Source organism: Centroberyx affinis, unplaced genomic scaffold (assembly GCF_046629955.1).
Source record: "Centroberyx affinis isolate AG114_WGS23_722 - 3 ecotype Tasmania unplaced genomic scaffold, CSIRO-AGI_Caff_v1 ptg001393l_1, whole genome shotgun sequence".
Taxonomy (NCBI): Eukaryota; Metazoa; Chordata; class Actinopteri; order Beryciformes; family Berycidae; genus Centroberyx; species Centroberyx affinis.
In genome coordinates, this window is record NW_027279875.1 from 88,922 (window position 1) to 110,544 (window position 21,623).

At 40.4% G+C, this 21,623-nt stretch overlaps 1 protein-coding gene across 2 annotated transcripts; it reads left to right on the plus strand.

Moving 5' to 3' along the window:
- Positions 1 to 1,038: 1,038 nt before the first annotated feature.
- Positions 1,039 to 21,017, plus strand: nudt4b (nudix (nucleoside diphosphate linked moiety X)-type motif 4b). 2 transcript variants are annotated; one of them, XM_071526186.1, is made up of 6 exons: positions 1,039 to 1,132; positions 4,717 to 5,014; positions 11,989 to 12,099; positions 14,426 to 14,470; positions 15,074 to 15,161; positions 16,261 to 21,017. In XM_071526186.1, the coding sequence occupies exons 2-6, from the start codon at positions 4,916 to 4,918 to the stop codon at positions 16,473 to 16,475; spliced, it is 558 nt and encodes a 185-aa protein (XP_071382287.1). In that variant the 5' UTR covers positions 1,039 to 1,132; positions 4,717 to 4,915; the 3' UTR covers positions 16,476 to 21,017. The 2 variants fall into 2 exon arrangements, with proteins under 2 accessions (XP_071382287.1, XP_071382286.1); XM_071526185.1 differs by lacking the exon at positions 1,039 to 1,132 and having other exon boundaries at positions 4,619 to 5,014.
- The last annotated feature ends 606 nt before the right edge of the window (positions 21,018 to 21,623 follow it).

The following is a 21,623-nucleotide window of genomic DNA, read 5'->3' on the forward strand; positions in this document are numbered from 1 at the left end:
TCAAAAGTTCCAAAATTTGGGTGTGATTATTGTTAAATAGGTGTATGTTATTATATGGAGAGTTAGCTCCCGAGGTCATGATCATTTTTCATTTAATGGGTACCATAGCTGAAATGCCCAAGTCACCATGTCACAGTTGGAATACACACTCTTGACGATGCCAGGAATCAAAGCAGCACCATTCTGTTTTTAGTCGCTAACCTATTTCTCTTGGCTGACCTCATGATACTATACCAAGTTACATGCATTGAGGTGGGGGACACTGTGTCACATTTTAGAGTAGACATTAGAGTTCTTACAAGTAGGCTATCCCAGCCTGCTACAGCCTGAAAGTAGGCACTCAGATAAGATTTGGATATTGGAGACAAGACTCCGTTATCTTCACAAACAAGTAGACTATCTCACTCTTTGACCCACTTTGATCAATCTCACTGTTTGATCAATGCTCGTCTCCTGAAAGTCATTCGGGGTCTGATGTTATCTGGGGTGTCACAACATGTGAATGCAACTTACAATGTGACCGGATGCTCTGGAGCCCACAGGTCAAAGGTAAACTGAGGGTGAATGTGTCACAGTACCTGGAGACACATTTCTCCTCAGACAAACATTAAGGCGTAATGAGCAATTACAAGTACGTGATATCAACACATGCACTCTTATGGAGCCACGACAGTGACTTCAGTATGTGGTATTGAAGAAAAAAAGTTGGCATTGTATTTGGAACTGAAAAAAACTGGCATTGAGAAACAGGACATTGGCATTGAAAACAAAAAATAGTATTTATTGTAAACTGAAAAATAAAATATTGGCATCAAAAAATGGGGTTAGGGTTAGGGTTAACTTGGCATAAAAAACAAACTGAATGTGGCACACTTGCTAATTTTTTGACTATGCACTCACAATTGTTATTTTTTCGTTCAAAGTTTTTTTTTCATTAGGGTTAGGTTTAGGTTTGCAGTGGAGGAGAGGAGGAGCGTGACTTGCATCTAATCTGCTTATTTTGGGAAGAATGCTGGCTGCCAGAAACTGCAGAGAAGAAGAAGAATGCTGCCGTTCTTGTTTGGGGAGGCTGACCAAGAAATAAGCCCGACCAGCGGTGACTTTAGGGCGAGCTCGGCTCTCAGCTGGACCGGTTGGTAGATTTTTTTTCACTTCCAATAAATACTATTTTTAATGGAGGTTTTTAAATACCAATGTTTTGTTTTTGTTTGTTTTTTTAGTTCAATGTTTGTTTTCAATGCCAATGCCTGTTTTTCAATGCCATTTTTTCTTTCAATTCCAAATACAATGCCAACTTTCTTTTTCAGTGCCAAATACTAAAGTCACTGTTCTGGCTCCATACAATCTGCTACGGTATATCCCCATTACACTGGATTTTAGTACACATTCTTTTGAGTATCTAAGTGAGAAATGTCCCATACCTTTTTTGAATTGCATAATTTAAATAGTGACTACATTTAATCAGTTATTGATGACTCAGTTATAATGGCTATGAGAGCAGAAGAAAAATGCCTGCAGTATAAAGATACTTAGACAATGTGAGGAAATTACACATAAAACGATTTTTTTTATGCTTTATTTATCCAAGGAAGGGTTTTGCTGGGCATTCATGCCCTTTTTAAGCACTGCCCATCTTTACACTCCAACAGTTATGCACGTTGACACAGTGTTCTACGTTGGCAGCTTCACGGGAGCCACCGGAGGCAAAGTGTCTTGGTCAAGGGAGTTGTTGAGGGTGGGGAGAGCGTTATTCATCATTTTACATTATATGAGTCAAACGTAAACCCAGCAACAAATGTGTTTAGTCAGGGTTAGGTGCGGTTCTTAATGACAGCGACAACTTCACCAATAACCAGTCTAGTATTGCGACATTGAGTGACCCTGTGTCCCTGCTGTCCCGGCCATGACCCCTGGCTAAAGACTGATGAGAACACCAAATTCTGGTTTAATAAACCAGAAATAATTAACTCATAAATACCTATGAACAACTGCTTAACTGGTTGTGTAATACCTGTCCCCTATTCCTTACACTGATACACTGACTGGAACTGAGACACAACTCAAATTTTATGTAATTTCAGTGAAAACAGAAGGTGATTGATATTTAACATTTACCGAAACACAGGATCTGATGCAACTATCCCAAGTGCTATTGAACTAGGTGAGCTCCCACGTACAGTATAAATACGATTTTAGTATAGAGTATAGTGAGAGTGGGTATGTCATGATTTGTGAAGTGGGCACATCCCATCACAGGTGTTTCCCTCACTTAAGCCCATCACACCTCCAGAAGGCTCAACAGGCTCAACTAGCATCCAAGAATAACAGATAAATGATAAAATTGCAGTGCTTTAGTATTGAACGTTTTCAGTACAATACAGTATAGTACAGTCCAGTACAGTGCAATGTTCAGTTTAAGCAAACAGAGGGCTTGTTTTTCACGCTATTGGAATATTTGCACATGATAAAACTTTCTGTAAGATGTGCAGCTTTCCTTCAGCAAATATGAGGAGACAGAAGAGCTGGGAGCACACAAGTCTAAGTGTCATTACATGTGTTTGCCTAACAGGTGGAACTTGAAACAGCATGGGACTGCCAAAACAAAACAGATAGGAAGTGTAGTCTTTTACATAACAATGCAATAAAAACATTACAGTGGACTGTATATTGACACATGGGCTTATAATATTAAGAGCTTATGTTTTTTTTTGGTTTTGTTTTCCTTGAATGGCTTTAATACTGAGCCGAGTCTGGGACTTCATGAGGAAAGGTGGCAGTGATTCAAGCCTGATGGGTTTTTAGTTTCGAATGAATACGGCTTTCCTAACATATTTTGGGGGAATTTAATTTTTGGGGGAGCTTAATTTTCAATATTGCACACAGTGAAAAATACCTTTGTATTGAGATGTAATGTGTTTTGTTTTTTTTGTAATGTACCTTTGTAAATAGACTTTGTATTTTTTCTCATTCTCCTCTGAGACACAAACACATTTGCATTTAACTAGAGGAGTCAGAGCAAGTAGGGCTTATGTGTCTTGCTCAAGGACACTTTGACAGGGTTGGACACATGGGCTGTTGTAGAAATTGAACCTATAACGTTCCAGTTGCAGGACAGTCACTCTCTCTCTCCAGGTCCTCTCTGCCACCCATGTGTCTCACAAGGAGCCCTACTTATAAATAAAGTGGTAATATGTGTTGAATTCTTGATAGCAGTTTATTTATCATTCACCCTCAACTGCACAGGGATGTGATTTTATTTTCCCCTCCAGGGTTTCAGTTTAATTTTAAACATGACTAGTTATTTCTGTTGAAAATGCTTTTTCCTCATCATGTCCTGCTTTTTGTCCTGATAACATCCATGAACGCAACAGCTTACTTCTGAGTGCAGACTGGCCAACTCACACGAAGCCTGAAGGTCTCCAGTAGTGTTCAGGCTATAAGGTCTACAGTGACTGAGAATATGTGTTTTCCATTGACAAACAGATTTATGTGTCTAGTTGGGCTTTCTCACGGGTAGAGCGGCTACGGAGGTAGAAATAATTTCATTGGTTGAGTTAAACCTCAATGGGCGGAGCCTGAAACCCAGTGAAAAAGGCAAGAGGTAAGACAGAAGGAAGCTAATATAATATGAAACTTAGTAGCCTACTCTTGCGACTAACTACTATCTAGCCATGTTATTCAGGTTAGCTAGATCCTGGATAACACAGCCTACAAACTATTATTATTCATATTAGCCATACTAGCCTTAAGCTAGCTAGTTGGTCTACTGTCGACCTTCCAGGATCATGAATGCCATGGTCACGAATGAGTGAAAAAATAAGTCATTGCCATTTGTATTTTTAGCTGTGACCAGCAGCTAGTTGGCTATAAGTCACTCTGTCAGTCAGGTCAGTCGGGGGTTGGTCCATGTTGGCCCCAAAAATCTTAAAACAAAATAAATAAATAAATACAAAATAAACACTGCACATACAAGTTTCTTAGGCAGCCATGCTTGCTCACTAGTTAGGGCAGCAGGTTTTTGTGTGGGGTCCTGGGTTTTAATCCCATGGTTAAACTGTTTAACCAGACTTTGAACCTAACAGGCATTTTTGTTTACATTATGCTATTTAGCATGGTCAATTTATAAGATACCATTTTTCCTCCAATATACTTATGCCCCACACCAAAACTGATCTTTTAGTTCAATAACAATTGACTGATGTTGCACACAGTCAAGACTAGGCCTAAATAACAGATCATATTAGTCTTATTCATGAACTCAATGACTGCCCAACCTAAACAAGTACAGACCCAATAAAGTCACCTAAACCAGTCTGCCCTCAGTTTATCACGAAATACATGCTTGTTTCTTTATATTTTTACAAAAGCCCCTTCTTTGCCATTCAAGTTTGCCAGTTGTAGTTAGCCAATTTGCACTCTGAAAAATTGTGATTTTTATTGGCTCCGCCCATTGAGGTTAACTCATCCAATGGGATTATTTGTGCCTCCGAGAAAGGTTTGTATATCTAAAACTCCCATCTGCCTGTCCATTGTACTGACTCAGCGGCCATGCGCAATGGGTCCAGAGGAGGGCTGTGTGTGTGTGTAGGTTGTACATAAGATCTGCCTTTGCCGGGGGATTGCACACACTGTCGAGCGGAGTATGGGGAGCAGCTGAGAGCCTCGGCTTCTATGCATTAGTGTTATTACGCGCAGTATAACCGTATTGTTTTCCAGACGCACCGAGGTACGATTTCAGCCAATGGGAGAATATAAAGCCAGGATAGTTTGACTGTTCTCCGGGATCTCCAGGCCCCCCAGTGACTGACCACCACGGATCACGGATGCAGAGAGCTACGACGATGCGGTGACTCCACTTCTCTACTCGTCGGGTCCCTTTTGCCGGTTCCAGTTGGTGGCAGCAGCAGAATAATCCATGATGAAGTTCAAGCCGAACCAGACCAGGACCTACGATGGCGAGGGCTTCAAGAAGCGAGCGGCGTGTTTGTGCTTCAAGAACGAGCGTGAAGAAGAGGTAGGGGATCCCGCAGTGCTGTGGTCAGCGGCTGGACCAGACACATATGATATAGATTAATATGTGGCCTACACATTATCCGGCAATCACATCCAGTCATTCAGGGAGCACAGGATTTATTATAAATACTCCACCTAAACTAACATATGATGTGTCAGTGATAAAAGCCAAATACTTTTTTTTTTCTCTTTTCCACTGTTTTGATAATGCATGAGGGGTTTTGATTTGACATTTTACTTCGCCCATCTAAGCACAGCACTGATTTTCTATATTTCTTATTGTGTCTTTAAGACTTTCCGTGCCGCTGCTGCTGTTGCTGCTGTGCGCCCTGTGCCATCCAGTTTAGGCTAGTTTGATAAGCACACAGAGAGAATAAGAAAATGGATTGTTGTCAAGGTAGCTACAATAAAACAAACACGACGTCCGGTCAAAACTTTCAAAGTAAAACCCAGTAGTAGTAACTCGTAATAGCGACGCTTTTATTTTGAGGACAAAGCTCGCTTTACTCCCGGTGTTACTCTTGCTAGCTTGACGCAGCCGACACGGAGGGGGCGAGGCGCTCCGTTGCACGTTTCCTTTAATAGCGGAGGTCTAACCGGGTCTAACACTGGGCTATGTTAAGTTGGGGGGATAAGAATACACGGCACAAGTCTTTTCTAAATATATCTGTCAATCTATCCGTCACTTATTCAGCAGCGCGACAGACTGTGCGTTCACAGCCACGCAGTGACCATTCATGATCATGCAGCAGCCCGGCCTCGAGCGGGCAGCTGTGTTGCAATTACCAGTACGAGGATTTAAAGGGGCTGCGCAGCCTTCACCATGTAAATAATGCAGTGATAGTCAGACACATAGTAGCCTACTGTTGCTGCGTCTTAGAAGTCTCATTCACCAATGATGTGAAATATACATTATCCCCATTTTTAAAGGCGATTTCTGAAAGCAGATGTCGTATTTTTGTGTCTTTTTTCCCCCCAAAATGCGGTTGTTTTTGTAATCGGATTCTATGACGACACTTGAAATCCCAGTGAAAAATCACTGTAATAGGACTGTGAACGTGTTTGTGGTTCTCAGTAGGGAGTTTATAACTATATAATATTTCTATTTCTATAGTACCCTTCTAAATTTTACTGTAGGATTACAATAGTTCTTTTTCATAAGGGAATGCCCACATTTCTCCAGCCTCCCCTAAAAGCCTGGAATGGGCTAACTGTTATGCAATATAAAAACTGCAAGTCTGATATCACTAGACTGGCACAGGGAGCTCTCCCTGAGCCCTCCAGTGTTGGCTGTACAACACACAGATTTGAAGATTTGTACACACACACACACACACACACACACACACACACACAAACAAACAAGCACATATACACACACTTATACATGTACAGACATGGTGCTTCTGGAGGCTACCATTTATGACAGAGTTTTAAAAGTAAGGCCACTTTATCTGAAGGATTATAAGACAGAGAGACTTTCTCAATGAAACTGGTGATTTCTATATACATGGACATTTTATAGTCATTAGTATAAAAGCTTATACATCCACCCTTGGCTAATTTTTAGAGGCGCTTGATGATGCACTCTGGGCTTATTCTGGTTGCTCTTTATATAACCAGTAATTTCAAGACAGGACAGAGAATAAAAGATTGTGACAACATAGGTGTGACCATTACCATCGGGATTCCCAGGCTCTGACAGGCATGTCCGCACATGCAGTCCCAGAGATGACACCCTTCAAAGTAAGGGAACCAGTTTGTACCCCTGAATGAGAGAGGAACTCTGTTTGGTGCTAATACTGACCAGTTTGTGACGAAGCAGCCTGTGGGATGTTGGGCTTGGCGATATCAATACAAACAACACACTCATGTCTCCGTCTTTCTCTCTCTCTCTCTTTATCAGTATATCCACGAAACACACACACACACAAACACACGCACACAATTCCTAGACACAGGAGACCTAGCTCTCTTTGTAATTGTGGTGGAACAGGAGCTGTGCACGCTGCTGAACTGTTTTGTTTTGGAGAGGAAAGGAGAAAGCTGAGCCCTCGGGGCAAGGTGCACTATGACAGCAATTAAACTCCCAACAAGGGAAACCAGGAACTTGACAGCGCTGAGGGACAACAGTGATTGTTGGGTGGGCCACCTGAGTGTGAAAGCATGTGGGTTGCTTGGAACCTGTGTGGAAGAAGACTACTTTACATTTTAAGCATTTAGCTGACAGTCTTATCCAGAGAGACTTACAGTTAGTGCAACAGTTGAATAAGTTTACATTCCTTGCTTGCCAACAAAACTCAGACAATAGAAGTAACAAATATTCCTGGGTCCGTAGAATATTAATTTACATTGTATTAGAGTGAGAGTGATGAAGTGATAGGTAGTGCTAGCTTTTCAGTAAAAATCATGCTATAACCTTAAAGGCTTGAATGAATTAATCTCTACTCATGCATACATTCACTCAAATTGAAACAATCGCTGTGCAATTTACAGAATATATTTTTCTCAACTTAATAATGTTGATACACATCAAATCAAATATGGTTTAATTGTGTGAAGCACACTGTAAAAGCCACAATGTTAAATCACAACTTTCTCACCCCATTGTAATTCATGCTGTGTTCTACCACCTTCTTAAATAAAGCCTTCAAAGCACAGGATGTGTAAAACTTTCATTTAATTAACATGATTCTTAAATTCTGCATAAATAAACAAAGCTCAAACTTTGAATTTTAGCATTGAAATCCTCTAAAACATGGTATTGATGGCTCTTTTTGTTTAGTTCATGATTTAGGATTGACGTGATGTGTAGCATATTGGTTACAAGGTTAGAGGCTTTTATTCAACTAAACCTTATATAATGCCATTCATATTTCAGGATGAAAGGAATAAGCCCCTAACACTGGTAGTACCAGACTGTAGTAAACCACACGCTAGATGTGGAAGGTTTTGCAGCGGATTGACAATAATATTATGTCACACTGGAAATGGGAGGGGGCAGGTTATCAGTGTGAGAATAAACTGTATCATAAAGTCATCAGTGGAGGCTATCTGTTTCTTTCTACCTTTTGATTTTCCTTCTGCCTCTATCTTTCAGTCTTTTATTAGGTTATTGGTTTATTGGTGATACTTGGATAATCCACAGGCACAGGATTTCACTGTTTTAGTACTATTGATTTGTTCCTTGCACTTCTTATATTATGGCTGCTTGTGATGTTGGTGATAAATGAAAAGCTCTCTCTGTCCCGCTCACTGTCCCCTTTAATCTTCTTTTACTCTCCTTCACCCCCCTCTATTTCCATCCCTCATTCTCTCCCTCCAACACCCAGCCTGGCATTTGGAGCCTTCTTTATTTGACAGCTACAGGCGTTCCTCCTTGGGGAGCAGGAGGTGTTTATATCCTCCAGAATATTCCTGCGTGCTGTCCTTGTTGAGTCCAGGCCAGAGAAGCGATTATCATGACCGGTGTTTTACAGCCAGTGGTAGTTCTGCTACCTCAAATTCAATACTGATTCCAGTACTGATCCTTTTTTCAAATGAGTTTCAGCTAAATGGTAAATATGTTGAACGAAAGAACATTTCATTTTGTAATTTTTGTGTAACATTAGCATGCTTTGTCCTTTGCTATATATCATCAGAACATGCTCTTTTGATATTATCATGAAAAATGCCCATAAACTAGTAGAAGGCTTCAGATCCCCCTGATTTGACCCTTGCACTCCTTACTACTGATTGCTTGTAATGTTGGTTATCCAGGAATATAAGCTTGTTCTCCTCTTATAGTCACTGGTAGTCACTTTGGATAAGAGAGGTCAGCTAATGCCTAAAAGACAAAAATCAGTGTAAATAGAGTCCAGCATTTTGAAAGATTTTGATACTTTCACATCTCTGTACTGTTTTTCATCACCTATTCCCAGGGAAAGACTAGGGGGTGGGGGGGGTGGGTTGTGTTGCAGAGCAGAGTGAAATCTCACCGGAAAACTCTGTGGTATTCCCTCTGGGGTGTCTCTTTCACCCGGCGGCCACGTCACCCCTCCCCTCTTCCCTAATGTGCGGGTGTTCTGCGCTCAGAGTTCAGCTGTCACCTGACCCCTGACCTCTTTCATGTGGGTGTGAGTTATTTTGTTTTGTTTTTTTCATCATGTTTTAGATGGTGGTTGTTGTCGACGGTGAGCGTCGAACAGTAATGAAATTTGAAAATTTCTGCGTTTATATGTAGATGGTATAAAAGTCATTTGAAAGTGACAGGAAAATAATGTAAACAACAGTCATGAGGTGGTTTTGCATCTACAGTGTCCAGAGTATGGGATGTGTGCTTTAGTCTACTGAACTACCAAGACTGGCACTCAAATGTGTACAAGTGGGTATTTGGTCCATTCCTGTTGAAATTCCTAATTACACAGAGTTTGTAATATGTCGATTCAGTGCTCTACATTCCTAAAATCATAAAAAAAGACTAAATGTAGCCTGTGTTGTATTCTTAGGATGGACAAATGACAAGGTTCCTCCAGGGCAACAACGAAATGATAAAAATGGAACAACCAGAGTAGAGAATGGCTTTGTCCTCACTGCCCCGGAAGCTATGTGGCTTTTGTTTTGTATACATCCACACTATCGGTTTAGGACACGTTGACACCCTTGATCTCCCTCTAAGCCTGGCTGTAACTCAGCAACACAACCACAACAGCAGCTCTCTGCGCACGCACACACACACACACACACACACGCACACACACACACACACACACACACACACACACACACACACACACACACACACACACACACACACACACACACACACACACACACACACACTCACACTCACACAGGGGTTACTGAGTTAGGAGTGCTGTGAAGTAGCCATCTCTAGCACACACAGACTCTCTCTCACACACACACACATACACACGCACAGAGGCACAAAGAGCTGGCTTAACTGTGTTACTAGGTTCGTCTTTGCACATTTTTACAGCTCACACACTTCTGAGAAGACAAGCTGTTCTGGACTAGCACTGTTTGCATTAGTGTGAATGGCCCTTCCTGTAACATGTGCCATTTACTGTACACACAAATAGGACAAACACCTGTTGTATGTTTTTTTTAACCTTTGTTTCGCCAAGAAAGGTTTGCTGAGCACACATGTACTTTTTCCGCAACACCCTGCTTGACATTCATACAGTTGCGCACATTCACAGCTATGAACGTTATAACCCCCCCCATCTTAACCTACAGCAGCTGGGAATAAGCAGGTGGCCGACTTGAGTTAGCACGGCACGTGACGCAAGCAGCAGCCGTCAGCGCTGGCTGTCGAGGCCCCTGCATGTGCCGTCCAATCGGTTTGGCCCTCACCCCCGGCTCAGTCACCTGGTGGCCCTCAGAGGAGCCTCAGAAGGCCTCTGCTAGCCACAGCCACAATCCCATTAGAGAACATAAGGAAGGCTATATGAAAGCTGAGTTGGGATTATCTGACAGACTGACTCTTACTGCAGGATTACTGGATGCAGTGATAGGACAGGTAGAGAAGGGGATGGAGGGAAGGTGGATGTGACCATCTGTTGCACAAGCTGTTGAACGTGGGTTTCCCTCTTTAATGCATATACGTGCTTGCTGTATATTGTGATCAAATCAGAGGGATATGCAAAGAACACATTTCCAGTTACACTTAATATGTCAATTGAAATGCTCAAAAATTCCCAAAAGAAAAAAGTAGTAGTCATGAGTAAATGGGCCATTGAAGGGATTGCATTTGAGGACTATTTCAGCAGTTTGGCTTGTATTGGATTTTTATATTATTATGATCTGTGTTCTGCCACAGATTGTGTGTCTACTATGACGATTGAAGTGCTCTATGAAAAAGTGATTATGTTTACAGCAGGTGTGCTTGTGTCTGTGTGTTGTGGTCGCTATGTGGACACTGCCAAAAACCGCAGACACAGGCATATCTGATCCGTGCGTATCGGTGTACACTGCAACTGTAGTGTAATTCAAGCTCGGCAGGCCGCTTAGGGGAGCACAGAGAGGATTTGAGTCTTTCACGCTTGGTTTACCTTCATTGTTTACTGGGGTCAAATTGTGTTGGAACCCCTGCAAAAATGGCTTTGATTGAGATTCATCACTGGACTGGAAAGTATCCCAGAAGTGCAAATCCTGTCAATCTCAAAGTATCTGAAAAGTTGACAGATAGTTGAAGAATTAAAAATAGCAATGGAAATGCCTGGCCATTTTTGAGTGTGGACCATTTTTCTCAGATTGTCATACTCTACCGGTTCCATATATTTATTTCACTCAGAAGACCATTTATTCCAAAACTCAGGATCAGACTCACATCAGGATGAGACAGTGATTTATTGTATGAGGACTCTGGTAGATTTAAGATCCCCTTAAGCAACATGCCACAAGTCAGCCTCTTGAGATTCAAGTCCCAAGTCAAAGGGGTCAGGGGTCAAGGCTCAAGTTCTAGCGTGACAAGCTAAGTCAAGTCCAGTGACAAGAGGAATGAATTCATATTGAGGCACATCTGAATGTACAATTTTAGTGCAGAAGAAATGCTTACAGAAATATTAATGGGCCATGTCAATATAAAACTAAACCAAATAAGTAAATAGGTCATTTTCGGTCCTGACCTGAATAAGCTGAACATACCACGATCTAGAGCTGAGCAATTTATCGAAAAGAAAATTGAAATTGCAATAGGAACTTCTGCAATTTCCAAATTGCAGAGGCTTCAATTAATTGCTTAAGAGAGAGAGGCGTCAAAAATGGACGTCTAATCAAGGTGTTTTAGAGCTTCAGGTAATCTTTGGTTCATGAATCAAGTGCAATATTGGTGAAAACGTTTCATCATATTCAAACTCAGTAAATCCCGCACACTGACATCTAGTTTTTTCAAAATCACTTTTCTTTAAACAATCGTAAAGTTCTAAATTGAAATGCTCTAAGTTTCCTAAAGTTGTGTTTGTTCTTTGACAGGTGTTGCTGGTTAGCAGCAGTCGGCACCCGGACCAGTGGATCGTCCCTGGAGGAGGGATGGAGCCGGAAGAGGAGCCGTGTGGCGCCGCAGTGCGGGAGGTGTTTGAGGAGGTGAATATATTTAGGAATGAATGAATAAATTAATTGTTTACTAGCCCAGTTTTTGTTCAATTATATGTTATATGTTGTAATGCCATGCCACCTAAGTCGCCAGTCCCACATGAGATTACATGACACATAACAAACTTACGTACAAGTCTTTGTAAATATAGTTTAAGATCCAGACCAAAACAGTAGATTCCAGAAAAATGGCATTTTAATTTTTGCAAAGAGACAGAGTACCTTGGATATTGTTTTTTTGCTGGGTACTACTGTTTTTGACTGGATCTTAAAGTGTATTTACAAAGACTTCCCATGCATCATCTTACTCTGACTCAGCTATTACCTCCCTCCAAAGAGCCACCTGTTCATTCTACACTGAGGATCCAAAGCAGCGCTCCTTCCCTTCTGTTTTTGTCTATAAAAATGAGCACTTTGTAAAGTCTGGTAGTGACAGTAGAAGTTCCCTCCCCACCACACCACCAACATGCATCTATCCTGTTTGAGAAGTGCTGTAGCAGCCACTCTGTCCTCTGTTCCTGCATCTATCCTACATTAGAAGTACAGAATTGTCCAAACAACTCTCTTTTGGTGGGGAGCAACAATGCAGCAGCGCACACATTCACAGTATTCAGCGCACCGAATGCAGCGAGGGTGACGGCTATTCCAAAAGAAATCACTATCTACTTTACTTTAAACAGAGGAATCCGTATTACTTTTAGGTGAATCCCAGGTATCTGTGTCAATAAAGCGAGGACCGGTTAGGGAAATTTAATGTTTGAAGAGAATTTACACCGCTTAGAGAGTGCAGCCATCAGATCGATATGGGCATAATAATGCTGTGAGGTGAGAAACTTTGTATATCCAAAAGGCATTTAGCTAATATTCTTATCCAGAGCAACAGAATATAAGTGAGCATAAGACTGTTGATGGATATATGGTTGTTGCAGAGATTAAACCTGTGACGTTTTGGTTAGGGAAAGGTCTCACTAAGCAAAACTTTGTAGATTGACAGCCGTACACACTTGAAGTCACACATACAAATCTCTCAAGCCACTACGCAATCATTCAATTCCGGTAAAAACATGATAAAGTCACCAAAATTGGAGTCGCGAGGTTTATGCCAGATGGCAGCAATATGCATGTGCAGGGTTTTTGAAGGTCCTCGGTGTCAGTGGCTGGATGACTGAGGAGTGCGGTGGTATTCCAGAGGTCCCGCCGGTTGGGAACCTCGTGTCCCGAGCCACGTCAGCAGTCTAAACTTGGCTCCCCACTGGATTCCTGTGCATTCGCAGGCCCTGCAGCCTGGCCCAGTGGGCACATCAATGGGACAGAGTGACACTTCTGAAGCATGCTAAGAGGGGGGAAAGGACAGATTCACATGTCTTGACAGTAATGTGATTGCTGTGAAGTAGATATGAATTAATTAAATAACTACTAGGTATTATGAATAGGTTTCAATAATACTAATTCAGGATTCAGACCAGGTTTCTAGCTTTACAGCACAAGGGAAACAGATTCTGTGTACTGGTAAATAATAAGTCCAGCTAAAATGTTATCCGTGATTCCCTCACACAAATATTATATTACACACTCTCAAACACTCCATTGCTTCATGTTGAAACCACATTACAGTTAAGAAAAACAACAAACAACAGTTCGATTTTGGCTTTGGTTTTAAGTAGAGATTCCCACAGAATGAAGGCCCGAGAGGCTCTGAGGCCACAGAGGATGAAAACGAACTCGAGAACAAAAACAGTTCATTCTGGGTACAGGGACTTATTGTGTCGCTTGGTTCTGAGCTGTATGTGTTTTAGTTAACGATTGGTTGAGTGCCCAGCATTCATATATCAAAACAATGTCTGGGAGGCTACAGTGGAGTGCGGCACACACAGGCTGGAGCAGTCTGCAGGCTGAGGTGGAATACATCACATACTGGACAGTCAGGCCCATTAAGTCCTTTTTTATTGGTGTTGCCATTGCGGATGTTTTTGTTGTCCTTTGGTGACATATTTTTGTAATGTAGTTGTATTTATGCAGCTGGGTTTCCAAATCAATATATGAAAACAATTGAAGTACTTTAAAACATTGAGATGTAATGCAATTTCCATTGTTTTTGACTTTAGCCTGTTTTGAACACTGCTTTTCAGTTCTTATCATTGTGTCTCATTCCCCTCTAAGGCCACCACCGCCAGTCAAAACTAAATAAGTCACAGAAAAAGAGTTGTTCTGTCCTGTCCACCTTGCAGCCCGGAAACCCTGTACAGCAGAGCCGGTTGGAAAAACAAAACTCTGTCTGATGTTTTTTTTTTATTTCCTATTTCTGTTCCCTCTTAAGGCCGGTGTGAAGGGCAAGCTGGGACGCCTGCTTGGTGTTTTTGAGGTAAGCTTTTGATTATCTCATGCGTCTCATGCAGTCTCTTATACATTATATGTATAACAGAGCATAGATCATGAAACTCAGTCAACACACGTATAGCCATATAAACCTTGAAGAAAATGAACAAACCCAAATTGCAGTTAGGTGGGGGTTTTTTTCACTTAACAGCCTGTAATACATAATATTATTTGTATTCTTGTATTGAATAGTGTTTTGTGTAGCTTCTGGAAAAAAATGCTAAATTTATTTCATTTGGCTCAATGCATATCAACACTCCAGCAGATGAGCAAATCAGAATCAGAATAGCTTTAATCTCCAAGTACAATAAACGTACAGGAATTCAACATCGGTGCAGACGCATTAACAACTTGCAGAGCTTTACCATACATGCTGACACAGCACAAAGAGAGCAGGGCCTCGCATACAAATTATGTAAACAGGTAAAACAGAATTGAGGCAGACAGATGCAGATTTTACAGCATAGCATTTGTCTATTCAGGTTTAGAGAATGAGTATCCTAGCACACTGCTTATTGCATTTGCCCAATGTTTATGTTCATTATATCATTAAATATTCAATCAATTCCTTTTCCTCTGATCCCTAAAGCAAAACCAAGATCGGAAGCACCGGACGTATGTGTATGTGTTGACTGTCACTGAAACACTGGAGGCCTGGGAAGACTCTGTTAACATAGGTACAGTTATTTTTTTCGCTATTTTCTGTGATGTGTGTGTGTGTGTGTGCCTGTATGTGCTCTTCTGGATGTGTGTGTGTGTTGTGGCATATACTGCATTTATGTGTATGCCAATATACTGCATAGGGACTGTATAGGCATTGGGGTATGCAGTTAGGACAGGTGCCTATAAATCTAGACCTCTCTTCCTAGCTGCAGTAGTTCTGAGCTGTAATTCAGTCAGCAGTATATTACAGCTGTCATTAGCCTGGATGCCAGTATCCAGGGTTACTTTGTAGGTCGCTCTAACTGCCGGTTACTGTAAGTCCGAGCTTGCTGCATTGGCTCTTTTGCTTCAAATTCACAAGGGAAGCTTGAATTACCAACAGTGTAAATGAATTCATTCACAAGTTGAGTCATTGTTTTGAGTATTAACTAGTGTACACATTTATTTGCTGAATAAATTAATCAGCTATGCTCCTTTACTTTTGAAAATTATTGTTCAAACCTTTGATCTACATCCCTGTGTTTCTGTGCCATGTTTTATGAGCAATGTCTTGATGTTTTGTGTGTGTGAATGCATGTGTGCATATATGTTTGTGCTCATGCATGCATTTATATGTGAGTGGTCATAGATGCAGTATCTACTTTCCCCTGTTAATCTTGTTAACCAGACAGAGCAATTAGTAGAAGGTAACGTGAACGACACTGCCCCTTGTGGTGACTTGATGTAAAATACTTCATACCTGCTTTACGCCATAGCTCCCTTTTTCTGTAATAACAGAGGATCTGGATGATAACAAAATTCAGCAAAGTGTTAACAACACCACTAATCATAAGCCTAATGGTTGGTACCATTAAGCCTATAATTCCCTCGAACTTGATTGCATTTTTACTGAGGGAGATAGTTGGATTTGGTACACCTTGAGGAAAAAATCAACCTGTGCAACCTTCTTTCAAGGGGTGTCATTAGTTTCTGTATAACAACTCAACATTTACATAATCTGTATTTTATTACTGTCTAATTACACTATATTGATGAGGGAAGCGTAATAGGCAGGGAAGTGTAATATTAAAAGTTCCCAGTAACTCATACATGGTTCTCTGTCTCCCTCCGCAGGCCGTAAGCGGGAGTGGTTCACCGTGGAGGAAGCCATCAAGGTGCTGCAGAGCCACAAGCCGGTCCACGCCGAGTATCTGCGGAGGCTCCAGCTCAGCTGCTCCCCCACCAATGGAAACTCCTTACTCCCAGGCCCGCCGGCAAATGACAACTACCCCCATTACAGCGCCACCGCCCCCTCGACGGGCAGCGTGTTGGCGTCGTCCCGCAGATAGGACTGCCCCTAACTCCCCTGTCCTGGACGGTCCACTGAAAGTCTGTACAGTCTACACCTTTGCATGAATTTATGACTTTTTTCAGAGTTGAGGCTCTCATGTATGTAAAATTCCTAGTCTTAGCCCCAGGACAGACCAAAGCCATTGCCGGAACTCTGTTAATGACTCACGTAACGGACTTGGAGAGGCTGGTTAAGCTCACACCTCTGGCAGAAATACTGTCCTTGGGCAAAATCAAGGATGCGCTTTTGATTTGGAGCAGCCATGCTGGCAAACGCCGGACTGATGAGTTCAAGAGGAAGCTGGCATGAATGACACCCGTGACACCCGGTGAAGGAATGCCTTACAGAAATTTTGTATGAATGTTCTATTCGGGTTATTTTATTTCACTAATGTTTGTTTTTGTTTTTTATAGTAGAATGCTTATATCTACTGGTAAATTAAAGGGTGATTCACCCCAAAATAAGTCCTTGTGGGGAATGTTTTCCAGACTTAATAATATCTTAGTCAGTAAACCATGCTGATATGGTATATATCATATCACGCAAAATGGATCTAACATAAAAAAGACACCAGAGCATTGGTCTGTGTCTCTCCATTTCATTTAATGGAGTAGATTTTATTCTACACCAAGTAATTATTAATTATTAATGTTCTGTGGAGATGAAGAGTTAGTTCTAAAATGAAATATCCACCACCTGAAATATTTGACACCCCCTCTCACAAAATGCATGGTGGCATGAAAGTCAAAGTCATTATGGAAAATAATTGAAGTTGTTACATATTTTAAAGGATCTGCTAACCTACATGTTTGACATATTGACTCACTAACCACCAGGTGGCAATTTTCCCCCAAATGGATACATGTTTTGGAATTACATCTTCACATTAAATATACAGAGATCAGCTCATTTTAGGAGTGAGTGATCCAAAGTGGCCATGATAGAAATGGCTGCTGGCCCTAAGTGGTAGGGTCAAAGGTCAAAGGTGTACTGTCTCACTGGACGTTGTACCAGCCGTGGCTGAGCTGCTACCTCAGTAAACTGATGACTGGAAATAAGTCATGATGCTGTGTGGGACTTCCTCTGACACAACCCTGTTTAGTTAAAACTTAAGCCAGTGTCTCCAGATTACGAGTCGGCTAACCTTGACTGATGCAACACACCGGTCTTTTGTCCCTTTAAAACCGCATACCATTCATCAACCAATCCGTGTGTCCTATGCTGTTAAAGAAAAAGTATTTACTGATGCAAAGTACATATCTTTACCTTAAGTTGCGTGTACTGATATTGTAATTCATTTCACTTCAGTTAATTCAGGTTCAGGTAGATTTTCTTCAAAATCCAAAAATTGTCAAACTTATTTTTTTTCTTATAAAGATTCATACACCTTACCTTGAATGAAATAACTGTGACTGACTGCTCTATCATTAGCCAGTGTTTAGCAGTACTGAATTAACACCCTGTGCAGCTGAATTGGCAGAGCGTTTAGAGTTCTTATCACACTGGGAGCCGCTCATGCCCAAAGTATGCACTCATGGTGCAGTGGGTAAAACTGTCCACCAAACTACATGATTGATTTTTAAAGTGCATTGGCTCCAGCCCTGCCTTGTACAGTATGATTGTTTTGTTCTCCATCTACAGTGTCTAGGACTACGTGCGTCCCAGGCAGCTTTAGAGAGCGACTGATCTCTTACTGCTTCTCAGCCCAGCTTCGGCACAATTGGGAAACTATCTTTCTGACTCAGAAAATGAATGGCAATGCAGTTTTAAGTATGAATATGGTAATACTTCATGCTTGATCTACACTGCTGTCAAAAGAAGCAGAATTTCCATTTTTTCCCCATTTAGACAGCGATAAAAACATAAATGGGGCACATATTGGAGGTGGAAAATATCACATTTCAGATTATTTTAACCGCTTATTTAATCACGCACATTAACAAAGAGAGGACACGTTTTTTTTTATGCAGCGGCCTTGGGGAGAAGCTGCAGGGAGGCAGAGGGTTACACACACATATCCACACCTAGGAGCTGCCCAGTACCACAGGTTTGTACTTGCAGCAATTCAAAATGACTAGCACTCATCAGTCCCTGAAAATTAATATCACTTTGGACATCCTACTGTCTTCCCAAGGCCTTCAGATGCCCATAGTCCTTTGTTGACAGCTGAATGAAGACTGAAACCTAAATATGGACAGTGATTTGTAAATAGCTTTGAAGAGAAACATTGAAATGTGTTTGAATTTTTACCCTGAATGAACCTGTACAATTTCTCTTCATATTTTATATTATTCTTTTTTTTAAAAACAATGTACAAATAGAAGAAAAAGAAATGTTTAAAAAAAAAAAGAATCCTCTTCAATATGTATATTTGTATTATTGACGATTAATGTGCCACAGGTTGAGGATGTGAAGATTGGTTGTTTTGTGTGTGTTAAATGGAGATGATTGCATTTTAAAGTTGCGCTCTGGTGAAGTCCATGTTCTGATGTCTGTAATCAATGAAGAGTTTCATTTCAAAATGAGATATCCATTAGACAAAACTGGCACACAGTGTTATCAAATGATTGATGGCACAAAAACGCCCCCCAGCTTTAGTAGTTTCTAAAGGATAGCAGGTAACATAAATTTATGGTTGACAAAATTAAATTAACACTTTTACAGACTTGATCTTAAAACTTTTAGAAATATTGAGTAATAAACTTCATGTACTGTTTTTTTATTATTTTTTTTTTTTTTTACAAAACATTATGGCGTTTTGGAAATGAACTTGTCATGTGCAACCAGGCACATAGGACCTAATATCTAGTATTAATCAATTAATATAGATATAACATGATGAAATTTATGAATTCAAGACAGACATGAAACATTTTGGAAATAAACTCTTCAGTTTTAGAAAACAAAGTGAGGATGGTGATGATCAGAAGAATGTTTTGGAGGCTTTGGAAAGAGAATGAAAAATGGTTTATGAAAGGTATGAAATTTACTATAGAGGGACATGGAGAAGTGTTTATTTCAGTGTGTGATTCAAACTGCTGCATAGAAGAAGAGAGATCTCCTTTCTTTGGTTTTCCCTCTGTGCATCAAAAGAGGCCCTGTATCAGACTAGCATCCTGTCCAGGAAATGGATTTGAACATCAATGTATCCTATATGCTGCAGAATTAGGGAATTCTCATTTACCTGCCCTATGCATCACTGCTGCCTAAAGTTTACTAACTTACCCACACTATTACAAACCCATTTCAGCTACCATGAACTTTCAGTCTTGTCTTGAATATTACAAAGAGTCGGACCAGGGTCAAATAGTATTTAAAAATACTTTTTATTTGGTGTCAGGTGGGAAGGGTTAGGCTGCAATGAGTGCCAGAACATTTAGACAATCAAAGGAGAATATCTGAACGTCAAATTAACAATTTACCATCCAACATCCTGTCTAAACCTGGTGAACGTCACCTATCTTGTACCTAGAGATTACAACACACATTAAAAATTACTTGTAAATACCATTTGACCCTGGTCAGCAAGGAGAACTTTTGTAATCACATCTTTTCTCTTAATTTTGAGAGAACATCTAAAGAAAACACCCAGGGTATTCTATTTGAAAGATAAAGTAAGACATGCAGAGTTTTAAAGACTCTAGTCACCTCAAAGCTGTCTGTGTAATGTGTGTGTGTGTGTGTGTGTGTGTGTGTGTGTGTGTGTGTGTGTGTGTGTGTGTGTATGTATGTGTGCATATTGTGGGTTGATGAAAGTGAAGGAAATACGACTTGTGCCAAATTTAAAATGTTTTGGTGTTCAGGTGGAAAGTTTTTGATATGTCAACATTATACAGACCTGTATCCCTCTGACAAAAAATAATAATCATACACAAGTTTAATTGATGTTAACTCATGTAGTGTATAACATTTTATAACTTCAATTTTAGAGACTGACTGTATCCTCCATTTTTAAAATTTTGAGTGATGAACTTTCCCCAAAATGGCTATATAGGCTAGTATTTTGAAGTTGCACTTACCATATGTAACACACATAAGACTATCTAAACTACATGCAGCCTAAACCCATTTTGTTAATACCATCAGCTTGGAGTTTCCTGAATCTTCATCACCTTTTTTGTTCCTCCTCTTACTGTAACCTTGTACTGATGCTAAACTCTGATGCTTGGGTCTGTGTTGATGTGTGAATGGTCCTATGTATCTCAATGGGTTGAGCATGGCGATAACAATGCCAGGGTTAAAGGTCTGAATCCCACTGAGGCCACCAACAATAAAAATGTATGTACTCCTGGTACTGTAAGGCACTGTGGATACAAGTGTCCACTAAATGTCATGTATTATGTGGATTTGGACAGCTGTGAATGTTTGCTGAGCATGTGTCACCTCACACGGATGTGTCCGGCACATTTTTAATCAAAGCAATCTAAAGCTTTGTCACCATTTTTTTTTCATGAATATGATGCACAGTTGAGTTTTAAGTGAAAGTGATCAAAAGACCTGAAATGGAAAGATTGTTTTCGGAGCAAAGCGTACATTAAAAAGGGAAGAACTTATTGCACCTGTTGTTATGAGTTAATTGATTTGAAGGCTACTCTTATTCTTACAGTGTCTCGGAGGCAAAATGTCATGATTACCTAATTTAATTAATACAGATGATGATTTGGCATATTATGACTCAGCAGTAGGCTTGTTTCTGTAGAAGTGGCACCACTTCAAAAGAGGGCTCATTAATCATGGGAACAGCTAAATGGCAAGCCTCTACATGTTTCTTTGGAAAAATATGAACTTTTAGCTGATTCATAGCCTTGGAGTAAATTCGTAACCCTTGAGTAAGTTTAATAGCTTAATGATATACTATAGATATATTGTCAATAGAATAGAATAGAATAGATTCTCAACCTTTTTCATATCAAGGACCCATAATTTAGTCCACATTAGGGCCATGGACCCCCATTTAATGAGATTTTGTCTCTCAAACCCAAATCTAAGAATATCTTTATTGTTAGCTATATATGATTTTGTCCAGAACGCCATGACTGTATTGTAGGTAGAGAGATAACAGTGAAACTATGATAAAAAAAACAGTCATTCTTCTACATTCTCTAATGGTATTAACTTCTTGAAAAATGAAATAATAGTGAAGTTT